Below are 15,551 nucleotides of genomic sequence, written 5' to 3' on the forward strand. Positions count from 1 at the left end.
GAAAAAAGTGCATGTAAGAGAAAGGACCAGCAAAATTACAGATTGAAATACCTAACATGGGTTTCCTCCAGAATCCAGTTATAACGTAGTAAAATTCCTTGGGACGGGGAAGCTTTTTCCCACTAATCAGCACGGATTTAGAAAGCATCGCTCGTGCCAAACTCAGCTTGCCGTTTATCATATGATATCCTGCGAACCATCAATGATTCCTTATTTCTTGTTTTCCGGTAAGCGTTTGACATAGTGCCCCACTGAAAACCGTTAGCAAAGAAACAAGAATACGGATCGGGTTCTCAAAAAGAAGAATTTTTAAGTAATACACTCCTGGAAATTGAAATAAGAACACCGTGAATTCATTGTCCCAGGAAGGGGAAACTTTATTGACACATTCCTGGGGTCAGATACATCACATGATCACACTGACAGAACCACAGGCACATAGACACAGGCAACAGAGCATGCACAATGTCGGCACTAGTACAGTGTATATCCACCTTTCGCAGCAATGCAGGCTGCTATCCTCCCATGGAGACGATCGTAGAGATGCTGGATGTAGTCCTGTGGAACGGCTTGCCATGCCATTTCCACCTGGCGCCTCAGTTGGACCAGCGTTCGTGCTGGACGTGCAGACCGCGTGAGACGACGCTTCATCCAGTCCCAAACATGCTCAATGGGGGACAGATCCGGAGATCTTGCTGGCCAGGGTAGTTGACTTACACCTTCTAGAGCACGTTGGGTGGCACGGGATACATGCGGACGTGCATTGTCCTGTTGGAACAGCAAGTTCCCTTGCCGGTCTAGGAATGGTAGAACGATGGGTTCGATGACGGTTTGGATGTACCGTGCACTATTCAGTGTCCCCTCGACGATCACCAGTGGTGTACGGCCAGTGTAGGAGATCGCTCCCCATACCATGATGCCGGGTGTTGGCCCTGTGTGCCTCGGTCGTATGCAGTCCTGATTGTGGCGCTCACCTGCACGGCGCCAAACACGCATACGACCATCATTGGCACCAAGGCAGAAGCGACTCTCATCGCTGAAGACGACACGTCTCCATTCGTCCCTCCATTCACGCCTGTCGCGACACCACTGGAGGCGGGCTGCACGATGTTGGGGCGTGAACGGAAGACGGCCTAACGGTGTGCGGGACCGTAGCCCAGCTTCATGGAGACGGTTGCGAATGGTCCTCGCCGATACCCCAGGAGCAACAGTGTCCCTAATTTGCTGGGAAGTGGCGGTGCGGTCCCCTACGGCACTGCGTAGGATCCTACGGTCTTGGCGTGCATCCGTGCGTCGCTGCGGTCCGGTCCCAGGTCGACGGGCACGTGCACCTTCCGCCGACCACTGGCGACAACATCGATGTACTGTGGAGACCTCACGCCCCACGTGTTGAGCAATTCGGCGGTACGTCCACCCGGCCTCCCGCATGCCCACTATACGCCCTCGCTCAAAGTCCGTCAACTGCACATACGGTTCACGTCCACGCTGTCGCGGCATGCTACCAGTGTTAAAGACTGCGATGGAGTTCCGTATGCCACGGCAAACTGGCTGACACTGACGGCGGCGGTGCACAAATGCTGCGCAGCTTGCGCCATTCGACGGCCAACACCGCGGTTCCTGGTGTGTCCGCTGTGCCGTGCGTGTGATCATTGCTTGTACAGCCCTCTCGCAGTGTCCGGAGCAAGTATGGTGGGTCTGACACACCGGTGTCAATGTGTTCTTTTTTCCATTTCCAGGAGTGTATATAGGCGGACAGAGACCGTCAAGCTAATCGAAAATGATTTAGTGAACTATTGTATTGCATTGAGATATGCTAAATTACCAGAGGCTCGTAACAATTTCTACTACACATCATTTTCATTTAATTCCCACATATTTTACTTTTGGGTCCCGAAGGTACGCTCGACAGCACAAAAAGCGGGCCACCACTGAATTCCAATGTGTAGACCAAACCAGACTGCAGGCAACCAAAACAGCATAGCTGTCTCACAGGTCCTTTAAACCCTCCGTAGTACAATCGTTCGAGTACACACACAAGAAATTATTAGAGAACACTGCTCTTTATGGCAATAAATCCAAATGTAAACTAATACCGTCATACAACAAATATTAGAAAACACGTTACTGGAGATGAGACAGTCCACACGCTTGTAAATTAAACTTAATTACAGTAAGTAACACTTCAGAAGTCTTCACCAGCAGCGAGATGTGCACCTGTTCGGCTAGAGGTAACGCAACACAGCTTTGTGCTGCCTGAGATTCCAACCCTGCACTTATTGTCGTAGACGTCCACTATGGAATTTTCTTCCACTGGTAGCTAGAATCGCGTCGTTCGTAGAGATCTGGATCATTTTGGCGTAATAAGGCAACAACGACATGATGGGACAGTATTATTTCGAAGGGTTTAAATCCAGAGAAAAATTGGATAAGAGCTCGAATCCCAGTTTATTGCCAACATTTTCAAAATCAAAAGGGCACTTAAATTATGAAATGAAGATCCTATGACCTTACATGACGATTGCTTTCTGAACTAAAATAACGTTACTAGTGTAAGAAAGCTTACTAGAGACAGAATTTCTGCAAGCAGCGACTTCCGCCTCTGACAGCTAAAACTAATCCAGATCTGTTCCAGTCAGTAGCGAATGGACATGTTTAATGTTGATTTGGTTCAAAAATGGTTCAAATGGCTGAGCACTATGGGACTTAACATCTGAGGTCATCAGTCCCCTGTAACTTAGAACGACTATAACCTAACTAACCTAAGGCCATCACACACATCCACACACGAGGCAGGATTCGAACCTGCGAACGTAGCGGTCGCGCGGTTCCAGACTGAAGCGCCTAGAACCGTTCGGCCACCCGGCCGGCAGATGTTGATTTGGAACCACGGCAAAATCTTGCATTCTTTATTTGGTGTTACTGGAGGTGAAGAGGGTATGTTTGTGGCTGTTAAAAACTGGCACCCCTAGCGGGAATCGAACCATTATCTTCGGCATTACAAGTTAGCCTTAGTCCAACCAGCCACCGAATTTAACGTGTGTTAGAATCATGTTTTTGTCACAGTGGGCTACGCATCACACGGTATGAGAAGTGTTGACTTCCACTTGAACTGTTAATGTGAATAACCTACTCGTGATGTTGTGAATTGGCAGGAGCCAATTCACGGAGTTTGGAGGAAGCCGAAAAGCACGCGATTAAGCTCACACAGGCGGGCGTGAGGTCTGGAACAGGTCAGAGAAATAAGACTAGCAAAACAAGAGTAACTGGTAGAATACTTAACTTTAATCCACAATTGGTGAACATCTCTCGTTACTGTACAGGCTTCACCATATTAATTATCAAATGCTATGGCGCCTTGCTAGGACGTAGCAAACGACGTAGCTGAAGGCTATGCTAACTATCGTCTCGGCAAATGAGAGCGTATTTGTCAATGTAGCATCGCTAGCAAAGTCTGCTGTCCAACTGGGGCGAGTGCTAGTACGTCTCACTAGACCTGCTGTGTGGCGGCGCTCGGTCTGCCATCACTGACAGTGGCGACACGCGGGTCCGTCGTATACTAGCGGACCGCGGCCGATTTGAAAGCTACCACCTAGCAAATGTGGTGTCTGGCGGTGACACCACACGTGATCTAGTAGGCAACGTCATGTAGTGTGAAAGCAAAGCTGTGATATCAAACCCATCTCTTTTCTTTCTTTTTTAAGCCGCATTCCGATTCTCTGCTAAGAGCATCAGTCTGATAGTAGGTCAGAGACCGTTTAGTTCATTTTCTAACGGGACAGTAATTGGAGAAATCATGAGGGAACATGTTTGTGAAACGTCTCGTGGGTATCTGTCAAGGTCAGATTAATTTCAGCGCCATCAGTCAGCGGCCACTTCAGTAATCGTATTGAGGTTAATTGAGAGGCAGGAGGATCACGATTCAACGTCTCGTCAAAAACGAGATTAGATGCGAATCAGAATCTTGCACTGGGAAGGATGGGGATGAAAATCATCTTTACGCTTTCAAAGGACGTAACCTGACATTTAACGTAATACAATTAACGATGTCACTGTGAACCTAAATCAGTGCGACCTGATGGCGATTTGAAGTGCGTTATAGTAACTTCATGAGAACAAAAATGTAGGTAATCCATAACAAAAGTTATCTCAAATGATGACAAGTATAAAAGTATACACGCGTGGGATCGAAAAGCTACCAGCGCATCATTAGACAGTTTTCAGTAATGAGATGGATTATATTGGTGACAATGTCTCTGATATTTGTGTCTATTTTGTTTAATAACCTTACGGAAAGCTTCATTAATATGCACTACACTAATACAATTGGTGTCTCATCATAATACCATACAACGGATGGTTATCTTAAACTTGAAATCGGTTTTCGTACTGAAACAATTTTACCGGACTACAACATAAATATGACAATGTGGCTGTGAGAGTAGTTGCTGAATGAAACACAGTTAACAGAATATTCAATGATCCAATTTCATGAAAAGATTTGTGTATTTTCAGGTTGCATTTATGCTTCTTATCTCTAGATCTACTTGTTACTGAACGTAGCGAGACGTCTTATGATGACAAAATTTCTAAAGATGTCGTTATGTGTTCGCTACTTTGTAGCTCTGTGACAGAAGAGATAAAATGTTACTCTCGCACCCGTTTGGAACTGAGAGTTACTGTCTTTTACTCTTTACAATGCGTCCACATTTTCATGGAGCAAGCGACCAACTGCAGCACTCATCCGCTCCTCGTTGCCCTCGTGATGGCTGATACAGATAATTCGTAATATAGACAACGAGATTAGTTGTAGTTGCTGCAGTGAAAGTAATCTCCCCTGTCTCTAAACATATATTTTATGAGTCGATGACACACAAAAGTGGAATTCATTCAGAATTTTTGATTGGTAGACCACGAATACATCAAGTGAATCGTGTATCAAGTGAATCGTGTAAGATAATTCTCTGTCATTCCAGGAAGTAACAAACCTATCACAGCGTCACCAGACATGCTCCACTATGTTATCATGACCCTATGGTAGTCACAGCTGGACGATTATATTTCTACAGACAATTTCTTTCTGGAGTCGGCTAACAATTTAGGAGTGCATCTTGTGCATCAACGATGCAGCAACTTAATTACTTTTCCTATGACGTCATGAGGAGTATTCTAGTATTGGCTGTGAGGGAGAAGAACGGAAGGTTGCAAAAACCAACGCAATACATACGAAAGAAAATGAACGTAATCCACTGGGCTAGAGACCCATTTCATTGACATCAACATGTAGCAGGATGGGTGAACAAATACTTTGTTCCAATGTTGTGAAATATCCTGAATACCTGTTGACATCAAACCAGCATGGATTTTAAATGGTTCAAATTGCTCTGAGCACTATGGGACTTAACTGCTGAGGTCATCAGTCCCCTAGAACTTAGAACTACTTAAACCTAACTAACCTAAGGACATCACACACATCCATGCCCGAGGGAGGATTCGAACCTGCGACTGTAGCGGTCGCGCAGTTCCAGACTGTAGCGCCTAGAACCGCTCGGCCACCCCGGCCGGCGTATGGATTTCGAAAGCATCACTATTGTGAGATACAGCTGGCACTTTGTATCCACGACGTACTGCGTACAGGGACTCTCAAACTGATTCTGTATTTATAGAGTTCAAAAAAGGTTTCTGGTATCATTCCTCATAAGCACCTTCCAACCACATTGCTTTCCTACGGACTACCGTCTCAGCTGTGCGACTGGATTCGTGATTTCCCGTCTGGAAGGTCACAGTTTGTAGTAACTGGCGGTACGTCACCTAGTGAAACGGCAGTGATGAGTGTGTTTCCGCAAGTAAAGTGATGTAGAACTTCCACTATTTCTAATATACGTAAACTGTTTAGCAGACAATGACAACATTTCTCTTAAATCAGTGGCAGGTAATGCTGTCGTCTAGTAAACTACCCGCAAAAGCAAAACTAACTGTAAAATGTTCTTGAAAAATATATCTACAAGATGCAAAACGTGACAGTTGAAAAATTTTTGGAAATTTGTCGTAAGGTCTTATGGCACCAAACTGCTGAGATCATCGGTCCAGAAGCTTACGCACTACTTAATCTAACTCAAACAAACTTACATACCCGAGGGAGGACTCGAACCTGCGGCGGGGGGAGCCGCGCAGACCGGGAAAAGGCACCCTAGACCGCTCGGCTATCCCGCGCGGCCTGTGACAGTTGATCCTAAATAGTAAAATATGTGAGGTTCTCCTCACGATTACTAATAAGGTTTCATCAAGCTTCAAGAAATCGATAAATGAAAAGAAAAAAAGTTTCGAATTGCCTCCACTGCTTTCACCCTTTCGTTAAACACAAAAAGAACACAGTGTCACAAATGTTAGACTCCATTCCGTTTTAGACTCCGTTTTCTAATGCATAAACAACACTCCTAATAACGTTAATAATGAGAAATACTCAGAATGTCATGGCTCGAGCTATACTACAAACTTGAACAAAATAAGACCGTAGTTATATACGCTCATAGCAACATGCCATACCAAATCACCATGAAGCATGCTGGAACATAGTATTACGTCATATACAACGTTACATGACGTTATACTTGCTAATTCTAACGCAGAAAAGTCCACTGGAGATCACAGACTCTATGCCAGATGCGTCGCGATCACGTAGGCGCACACTGGTCTGTATCAAGTGGCCGCTGACTGATGGCGCTAAAATTGGTCTGACCATGACAGACACCCACGAGACGTTTCACAAACATGTTACCTCTTGATTTTTTCCAATTACTGTCCCGTTATAAAATGAACTAAACGGTCTCTGACCGTCTGTCAGCCTGATGCTCTTAGCAGACAGTCGGAATACGGCTTAAAAAATAAAGGAAAAGGATGGGTTTGATATCATAGCTTTGCGTTCACACTACATGACGTTACCTACTAGGTCACGAATAGGTTATTCACAACAACAGCTCAAGTGGAAGTGAACACTTCTCATACCGTGTGATGCGTACCCCATTGTGACAGAAACATGACTCCAACACACATGAAATTCGGTGGTTGGTTGGACTGAGGCTAACTTGTAATGACGAAGATAAGGGTTCGATTCCCGCTGGGGGTGACAGTTTTTAACAGCCATAAAAATACCCTCTTCACCTCCAGTAACACCAAATAAAGAACGCAGGACTTTGCCGTGGTTATAAATCAACATTAAACATGTCCATTTGCTACTGACTGGAACAGATTTGGATTAGTTTTGGTTGTCAGAGGCGGAAGTCTCTGCTTGCAGAAATTCTGTCTTTAGTAAGCCTTCTTACGATAGTAATGTTATTTTAGTTCACGAAGGAAACGTAAGGTCATAGGACCTTAATTTCGTATTTTAAGTAGCTTTTAGATTTTGAAAATATTGGCACCGGACTTGGATTCGAGCTCTGATTCCAATTTTTCTCTGGATTTGAACCCTTCGAAATGATACTGTCCCATCATGTCGTTGTTTCCTCACGATGTCAAAATGCTCCAGATCTCTACGCACGAAACGATTCTAGCTACCAGTGAAAGGGAATTTGATAGTTGACATCTACGACAATAAGTGCAGGGTTGGAGTCCCAGGCAGCACAAAGCTATTTGTTGCGTTACCTCTAGCTGAACAGGTTCATATCTCGCAGCTGGTGAAGAAACAATAAATATTCCATGTCTATGGAATCATTTGTATCATCGTTTCAGGTTCCAATATCACTTTATTGGTGAGCGTATTTAATATATGACATCTGATTGTGCTTAGTTAACAGTTCATGTAGGTACTGGGTTCTGCTCCCCGTCCATCACTACAACTTTACTTCATGGCATTTTACACATGTGCGTAGCATTTTACTAGATACCTTTAGTGGTTTCTTCTCAGGGGCAATGTTAGCTTCATGTTGTTCCCGGCGCAGTGCTAAAAATATCGTCATTTATTTACAGGTTTGTACATTAGAGCCCACACAGGGGCATACCGACAATCCTTCTTTCCACGAACAATACGAGACTGGAATAGAAGGGAAATCCGATATAAGTACTCAAGGTACCCTCCGCCACACACCGTCAGGTGGCTTGCGGAGTATGGATGTAGATGTAGATGTAGATGTAGATGTTGTGAACAATTCGCTATTTTACGTCTCTTTATGCCTAGTCGAGTCTCGATTACACATACACGCTTTGTTTGGTTATTAGTGGGTTTAAGTTCAGATTGCGAACAAAAATATGTCATGTCATTTAACTAGTGTGGTAAGACTTCTGAAGTGTCACTTATTGTAATTTAGTTTAATTTACACGCGGCTGGGACTGTCTTATCGTTAATAACGTGTTTTCTAATATTTATTGTATCTCGGTATTTGTTTACATCCTAACTGACTGCCATAACGAACAGCGTTTCACGGTTTTGAAGACCAGCGACACAGCTGTGTCGTGTTGGTTGCATTCAGCCGTGACCCACTTTTTTTGCTTTTAAATGAACATCTTCGAGGACTCTTATGTTCGAAACATGAGTAAATGTCTTCGTACAAGAATACTATCTTAATGCATTCAGGTACAATTTATCACTAATCAACTGCAGATCTGATTATGTTTTGCTTACATGCACAACAGTTAATCTCGATGAGGCCATTGGAGAATCAAAGTAAGCAACAGCTGACTGATGTAGCAAGTGTAATGGCTCTGTCTTCCGGTGAGATTTGATTTTCAGCATTGCTACTGGACTGCCGCGAAACAATTTAAATTTAACTACATGCAGTAAGTTCCAAGTTTCCTATTCTACATGTACATACATACGCCAAAAGCCTCTGCAGATTGAATGGGAGAGGATATATTGTAGCACTGCCAATCATTTTTTTCTTGTTCCATTCTCAAATGGACGAAGAAAAAATGACTGTCCATTTGCTTCCACACGAGTCCCTATTTCTATTGTCCGTGTTGTCATTACGCAAGTTGTACACAAGTGGCAGTAGAATCGTTCATTAGTCTGTCGCAAATTCCTATTCTATGAGTTTTCTCAAAATTTTTATGCCAAAACGACGTCTTCTTCCCTCTAGGAATTCCGATTTGAGTTCACGTATCATTTTTGTAATACTGTCGTGTTGATGGGATCTACCTGTAACAAATATAGCAATACGCCTTTAAATTGCTTCGATTTCTTCCTTTAACTCGAGCTGATGGGATCCTGCACAGTCAGTACTCACGAACGGGTTGCACAAGTTTTCTGTATGCGGTCTCCTCAACAGATGTGCTACATTTTCCCAGAATACTTCTACTGAACCGAGTCGAACATTAACCTTCCTTGCAGCCGACCTAACGTGCTCGTTCCATTTCCTGTCGCTTTGTAACGTTCTGTCTATAATTATTACCGATGTGACTATGTAATCAGAACAGCACTGTATTCGAAGATTATAGGATTGTTTTTGCTAATCATATGCATTAACTTACGTTTTTCCACATGTATAACATGCTGGTCGAGAAGTGACTGTATAGAAAACTTTGAGTCACTTAGAGATTTTATGTAAGACTAAGTTTTTTAAGATTCTAGATCTTTCGCTAACGTACGTCAGTGATAGTTGTTGTATTCTTTCATATCGATCTTTCTGTAGACGTAGAAATGCTTACTAACTTTTAGCTGTCGACTTTTCGGAGTTCTTCTTTTAACCAATAATTCGAAAAATCTCTGTTTTCGCAGAATTTTTTTGATTTTTTTAATTAACCTACGGTGGGATTTTGGTTCATAATTCACTTACTCGGGCATACTTATCCAATGTGTGATTTAAAATCTCTTTAATGGTTGCTCATAACTCCTCTGTGTCCATCATATTGGAACTAAATGATGTCCATTCATTATCTAAGCTGGACGTTAAAAACTGCTTATCTTCTCTTGACAACATAAAAACTCTCCTAGCCATCTTGAGGATATTTATTACCTTGTGTAACCATCTTGGCTATGACACCTCTCCTACTGATTCCTGCCTCTTTACTGACACTGTTGATAACGTCAGGACTGTTTGTGGCTACGATGTCTAAAATACTTCCATTGCGTGTTGGTTGTCGAACAGCTTCCTCTAGACAGTAATCTATTGATCTATGATCGAGACCAGTCTAATAGTAATCTATCTCTTTTGTAACAGATTGGAATGTGTTTGATTTATATTCCAAACTACGTATCACTATGAAAATACGGGTTCCGGGTTAGTGTACGACCCTGTTAATTGCTTTGGCTCGCCTGCGTAGTCATAGGAGCGATTTGCACAGCTTTTAACTATAGCCTGATTGTGTAACTACTGACAATGTTGAATTAACAGCGAAGAATGGGGTTTTTCACTGATTTTCAAATAAACACTAATTTCCAACTTGAATTATGATGGGATATAAGCGACTGAAGTCGCCAGTATCTATTTACAAGAAAGAATTAAAGCTGGCCGCGCGGGGTAGCCGCACGGGCTGAGGCGCTTTGCCACGATGCGCGCGACTTCCCACGTCGGAGGTTCGAGTCCGGGTGTGTGTGTGAGCTGTCCTTAGCGTAAGTCAGTTTAAGTTAGATTAAGTAATGTGTAAGCCTATGGACCGATGACCTCAGCAGTTTGGTCCTGTAGGAACTTACCATAATTTTTTTTTTTTTTAATGAATGAAAGCTGAATACCCATGCGCACAGTCCCATATTGATGAATGCTCGACTTACAGTGCAAAACTATATCTGCGGTTGAGACATTATACGTTAACAACCACTTAAATTATTTTAAGTCTTGTAATCAATTCGAGTAATTAAATGGTTCAATTGGCTCTGAGCACTATGGGACTTAACATCTGAGGTCAACAGTGCCTTAGACTTAGAACTACTCAAACCTAACTAACTTAAGGACATCACACACATACATGCCCGAGGCAGGATTCGAACCTACGACCGTAGCAGCAGCGCGGTTCCGGACTGTAGCGCCTAGAACCGATCGGTCACAAGGGTCGGCTCCGAATAATCACAAACATGTGCAAGCAGATCTCAGAAATTGAATCATTACACATGATGTCGCGTAATTACAAAGTTCCAGTGAAACCCAAGTGAATGTGTTCACTAAAACTGTCCTAAAATATTCCAAAGTCCCGTTTTTGTTTCGCAGTAGTCACGCGTAAAAAACTAAAATGTTGAATTCGGTGAGATTATGTCACCAAGCCATCTCCACTGTCGTAGTCTCTCAAAGAATGTTACAGTATTGCTAACACATGTGCCGAAAAATTAATAAATGTCGCTCACAGGAGCGGCCGAGTCACCACTCTCCTTCTTAGCGCAAACTTCGCGTCTGTCGCAGAGGTCGCTAGCGAACGACTATGCGCCGGTGCTAAGCCTGGAGGTAGGCGATTCTAATCCTGGTGGTGGACCAAACGTATTACGAAATGCGATGCGTTAAATTTCGGATCACTAGACTTTGTCTAGATTGAATTCTAAATTTCTGCGCGTTGTCTCATGTAGCGAGGACATGTGACACTGCAGATGATGATCTGCCCGGCAGGCCCGTTGGAGATATTCAAGAGGAGTATGTTATGTGCCGACCCCAGACTTCACGTTCTCCCTCTCTGATGATCATACAACAGATTCATGGCGCCACACTATGCACATCTGTTACAGTTATGTACACTTAACAGGTATTCCTAAGACACAACTTTCAAACACCGTGTGGAATGAGGCCATGTGTGCGAAGGAACGATTAGGTGCCTGAACAATCTCGCTTGCTCATTCAGCCGACAATATCATATGGCTCTTTATTTCCTGAATCCAAAGCTGGCTACTGCCGTGAAAACTAAGCCAGTAACGACTCAACACAAAAGACAATCAGCAGAAGACAACGAAGCCGCCTGAGACGGCCCCTAAATTCCCTCTGTGGCATCCACGCCATTTAAAGTTTCAATCATTTTACATCTCAAATTTGATCAAATTATTGATGGTATTCTGTCACAGGCCTGTCACTTAACTTCTAACATACTATGGAACCTCAACAATAGCGGAGAAATAGAATAGTAAAAAATGTATTCAGACTTTGTGGGTGTATATTTGTTGTTGTTGTTGAGGTCTTCAGTCCAGAGACTGGTTTGATGCAGCTCTCCATGCTACTCTATCCTGTGTAAGCTTCTTCATCTCCCAGTACCTACTGCAACCTACATCCTTCTGAATCTGTTTAGTGTATTCATCTCTTGGTCTCCATTTAGGATTTTTACCCTCCACAGTGCCCTCCAATACTAAATTGGTGATCCCTTGATGCCTCAGTATATGCCCTACCAACCGATTCCTTCTTCTAGTCAAGTTGTGCCACAAATTTCTCTTCTCTACAATTCTATTCAAAACCTCCGCATTAGTTATGTGATCCACCCATCTAATCTTCAGCATTCTTCTGTAGCACCACATCTCGAAAGCTTCTATTCTCTTCTTGTCCAAACTATTTATCGTCCTCGTTTCACTTCCATACATGGCTACACTCCATACAAATACTTTCAGAAACGACTTCCTGACCCTTAAATCTATACTCGATGTTAACAAATTTCTCTTCTTCAGAAACGCTTAGCTTACCATTGCCAGTCTACATTTTATATCCTCTCTACTTCGACCATCATCAGTTATGTTGCTCCCCAAATAGCAAAACTCATTTAGTACTTTAAGCTTCTCGTTTCCTAATGTAATTCCCGCAGCATCACCCGATTTAATTCGACTACATTCCATTATCCTCGTTTTGCTTCTGTTGATGTTCATCTTATATCCTCCTTTCAAGACAGGCCGTTTGCTGTCTCTGACAGAATTACAATGTCATCGGTGAACATCAAAGTTTTTATTTCTTCTCCATGGATTTTAATTCCTAATCCGAATTTTTCTTTTGTATCCTTTACTGCTTGCTCAATATACAGATTGAATAACATCGGGGGATAGGCTACAACCCCGTCTCACTCCCTTCCCAACCACTGCTTACCTTTCATGCCTCTCGACTCTTATAACTGCCATCTGGTTTCTGTACAAAATGTAAATAGCCTTTCGCTCCCTGTATTTTACCCCTGCCACCTTCTGAATTTGAAAGAGAGTACTCCACTCAACATTGTCAAAAGCTTTCTCTAAGTCTACAAATGCTAGAAACGTAGATTTGCCTTTCCTTAATCTATTTTCTAAGATGAGTCGTAGGGTCAGTATTGCCTCACGTGTTCCAACATTTCTATGGAATACAAACTGATCTTCCCCGATGTTGGTTTCTACCAGTTTTTCCATTCGTCTGTAAAGAATTCGGGTTAGTATTTTGGAGCCGTGGCTTATTAAACTGATAGTTCGGTAATTTTCACACCTGTCAACACCTGCTTTCTTTGGGATTGGAATTATTATATTCTTCTTGAAGTCTGAGGGTATTTCGCCAGTCTCATACATCTTGCTCACTAGATGGTAGAGTTTTGTTAGGCCTGGCTCTCCCAAGGCTGTCATTAGTTCTAATGGGATGTTGTCTACTCCCGGGGCCTTGTTTCGACTTAAGTCTTTCAGTGCTCTGTCAAACCCTTCACGCAGTATCATATCTACTATTTCATCTTCATCTACATTCTCTTCCATTTCTATAATATTGTCCTCAAGAATATCGCCCTTGTATAGACCCTCTATATACTCCTTCCACCTTTCTGCTTTCCCTTCTTTGCTTATTACTGGATTTCCATCTGAGCTCTTGATATTCATGCAAGTCGTTCTCTTTTCTCCAAAGATCTCTTTAATTTTCCTGTAGGCAGTATCTATCTTACCCCTAGGAATATGCGCCTCTACATCCTTACATTTGTCCTATAGCCATCCCTGCTTAGCCATTTTGCACTTTGTGTCGATCTCATTTTTGAGAAGTTTGTATTCTTTTTTGCCTGCTTCATTTATGTTTATATTTATATATATGGAAAGTTTTTGTTACTGAAATTCCATATCATACTCACGCATCCTTAAGTCAGCAACATTTGATTTGCATTCCATTGCTAACTGCAGTGAACGCAATAAAGAGATTTACTTTACTTTGCTTACTTCTGTTGATTATCTCGTATGGAACAACAGACAGAAGTAATTTTACAATTATAAATAAGTTATTCATTCTAGAAAAGATGCAAAACGGTATATGTACTAGGTAAGTTATCAAGCATCTTTAAGAAATGTGTTTGAGTAACAAGCCGCATGACACGTTAAAACCAAAGGGTTTCACAGAACATTTACTCCCTGATGAAGCATTTCGTGTGATTCGTTAGAAATTTAAATACAGCATTTGGTTTCATGAACGCAGCATATGTAGGATTGTCAGAAACAGTCTGAAAAGCTTGATCGTATTCCAGGATATGTTATGCTGAGAAATAACTGCCCAGGAAAAAATTCGGTGCATTGCACCGTTTCCGAGTTAATGAGCATTGAAGTTTGTCAATCTGGCTGTTGGCCAGAGGTTGTGTCGCCAGGGGTGTTCTTCGTTTGATTTCCTATAACCGAACAAAAGAGCGACACAAAACTGACCATGAGGTGGTAGAAAGGATCGAACCCGAAACAAAGGCTGAGCAATCTCCTGCTCAATCATCTACGCTGTGAGAACAACTGACACTAATTGTTTCTGGCAGGTCGCTTGAATTTGCACACGCAACGGCCTGATTGGCTAACTTCAGTGTTAATTAATTCGGAAACGGCGCAACGTATCAGATTTTTTCTGAATAATTATTTCTCAGCATTGCCTGCCCTGCAACACCCTTACAAGCCTTTCATATTATTTCCGACCTCTCTGTATAAAGTACATTCATTCCTCACGACGTAAAGTGATTGGGTAACAAAGGATGCAACTAACGCAACATAGAATTTTTTAACATATTTTAGATGAGAAGATATATAGTTTGGAGAATTGCGATCCTGTTCTAAACAAGTCTACACGTTACACATTATTTTATCACGAACGTGGCCCACTGAATACGAAAATAACTAACCAACGAACAAATTCTTCAAGGCTTCTCAAGGAAATTTTTGAAATGTATTTGTTGTTTTCATAGGAATATGTGGACGAAGCTGATACCTATGGGATCAGAAGACCAGTACAACGCAATGCTTGGAATTGAGAGTGCCACTCCTTTGGACGCCGGTTGGTACACGTGCCAAGTCGTCGACTTGGAGGTGCAACAGTGCAAGTCTGTATACGTCGAGGTGCTGTCTCAGCCACAAGTCAAGATCTCTCCAATGAGCGTAACGGTGGAACGGGTGAGTGTTATCCCTGGTTGGGAATTCATAAATGTTTTCCTGTCGCTGTCTGTTCTTTTCAATATGCAGGCTCTTTGCGTCATACGCCTAGGGGTGATAGATCACGTCTTGGGGAACAACTTTTGTTAGAAACTAAATGTTCGAACCGAGAGAGGGGGTGCAGTGATTAGCAAATTGGACTCCCATTCGGGAGGACGACAGTTCAAATCCGCGTCCGGCCATCCTGATTTATGTTTTCCGTGATTTCATTAAATCGCTTCAGGCAAATGACAGGATGGTTCCTTCGAAAGGACATGGCCAGTATCCTTCCCCATCC

At 42.7% G+C, this 15,551-nt stretch overlaps 1 protein-coding gene across 1 annotated transcript in view; it reads left to right on the forward strand.

The window, feature by feature from the left end:
* LOC126184357 (adhesion G protein-coupled receptor L4) overlaps positions 1 to 15,551 on the forward strand; it is a 443,528-nt gene that overhangs the window by 163,429 nt on the left and 264,548 nt on the right. The window contains exon 3 of the mRNA XM_049926737.1: positions 15,031 to 15,235. Coding sequence (XP_049782694.1) covers positions 15,031 to 15,235 — 205 coding nt within the window. The remainder of the gene's footprint in view (positions 1 to 15,030; positions 15,236 to 15,551) is intronic.

This window comes from Schistocerca cancellata, chromosome 4 (genome assembly GCF_023864275.1).
Source record: "Schistocerca cancellata isolate TAMUIC-IGC-003103 chromosome 4, iqSchCanc2.1, whole genome shotgun sequence".
In the NCBI taxonomy this organism is placed as follows: Eukaryota; Metazoa; Arthropoda; class Insecta; order Orthoptera; family Acrididae; genus Schistocerca; species Schistocerca cancellata.